At 36.1% G+C, this 1,162-nt stretch overlaps 1 protein-coding gene across 1 annotated transcript in view; it reads right to left on the bottom strand.

Annotated features, from left to right (window-relative positions):
* LOC106879750 (heparan-alpha-glucosaminide N-acetyltransferase) overlaps nt 1-1,162 on the bottom strand; it is a gene marked incomplete at its 3' end in the record, with an annotated part of 30,017 nt that overhangs the window by 11,101 nt on the left and 17,754 nt on the right. The window contains exon 6 of the mRNA XM_014929429.1: nt 348-434. Coding sequence (XP_014784915.1) covers nt 348-434 — 87 coding nt within the window. The remainder of the gene's footprint in view (nt 1-347; nt 435-1,162) is intronic.

The raw sequence follows: 1,162 nt of genomic DNA, 5'->3' as shown, positions 1-1,162 counted from the left end.
TATGTATATATATATACATACACATACATATGTATATGTATATATATATATATACATACACATACATATACACGTATGTGTGCTTATATGAGTATACCTATAAACATAGTTACGCAATTCTCACACAAATATACACACACATACATGCATTCATACATATATATATATACACGCAGACCTATAAATACACATAAAGCACCTGCCTTCTATGCAACCAATGGCAACAGTTTTACATTTAAAAACACTTAGCTGGTAAACAAACGGCAAAAATTGTTAATATGCAGATCGTGGCTGGAGGCGATCTGTTTAATACGGCAGCCACGACGTCTGGGAATGAATAAACTGACCTGTAAGCCGAGGAAGCAGAGAAATATTGATGTTGGTATTCCTAGAATACCTTCTGGGTCGAAAGGAATCTTCGTCTTGTAGTCTTCCTGCCAATAAAAAACAGAGAAAAATATTAACATCATCAGCGTCATTAACATTATCGTCATCATCATCAACATCATCATCATCATTAAAATCATCATCATCAACATCATCATCATCAACATCATCCTGTCTACTACCATCACCACCACTACCATTTCTACCATCTCCACCGCCATCGTCACCATCATCATCATCATCTTTATCATTATCTTCATTATCAACATCGTCATCATCATTATCGTCATTTGCTGCTGCTTAATGTCGTTTCTGCTGCTGCTGATGCTACTGTTAATACTACTACTACCACTACTACTACTATCACTACTACTACTAATAATAATAATGATAATAATAATAATAATAATAATAATAATAATAATACCGCTACTACTACTACTACTACTACTACTGCTGCTGCTGCCGCTCCTATGAATGAGAAAGCTGCTGCAAACTATAGCGTCATCTGAGTGAGGTACAGTAACAGATAGATAGATAGATAGATAGATAGATAAGTAGATAGATAGATAAGTAGATAGATAGATAAGTAGATAGATAGATAGAGAGAGAGAGGGGGAGAGAGGGGGAGAGAGAGAGAGAAAGAGAAGTTAGTCTATGGCTACTCTATTTCAGTCTCACTCTCCCCTCTGTCTCGCTTTTTGTTTCCCTTTCTCTCTCCATATATGTGTGTGTATGTGAATGTGTCTGTGTGCTTGGACACACACACACATAT

This window comes from Octopus bimaculoides, unplaced genomic scaffold, assembly GCF_001194135.2.
Source record: "Octopus bimaculoides isolate UCB-OBI-ISO-001 unplaced genomic scaffold, ASM119413v2 Scaffold_107074, whole genome shotgun sequence".
Classification (NCBI taxonomy): domain Eukaryota; kingdom Metazoa; phylum Mollusca; class Cephalopoda; order Octopoda; family Octopodidae; genus Octopus; species Octopus bimaculoides.
This window is presented reverse-complemented; position numbering and strand designations above follow the sequence as displayed.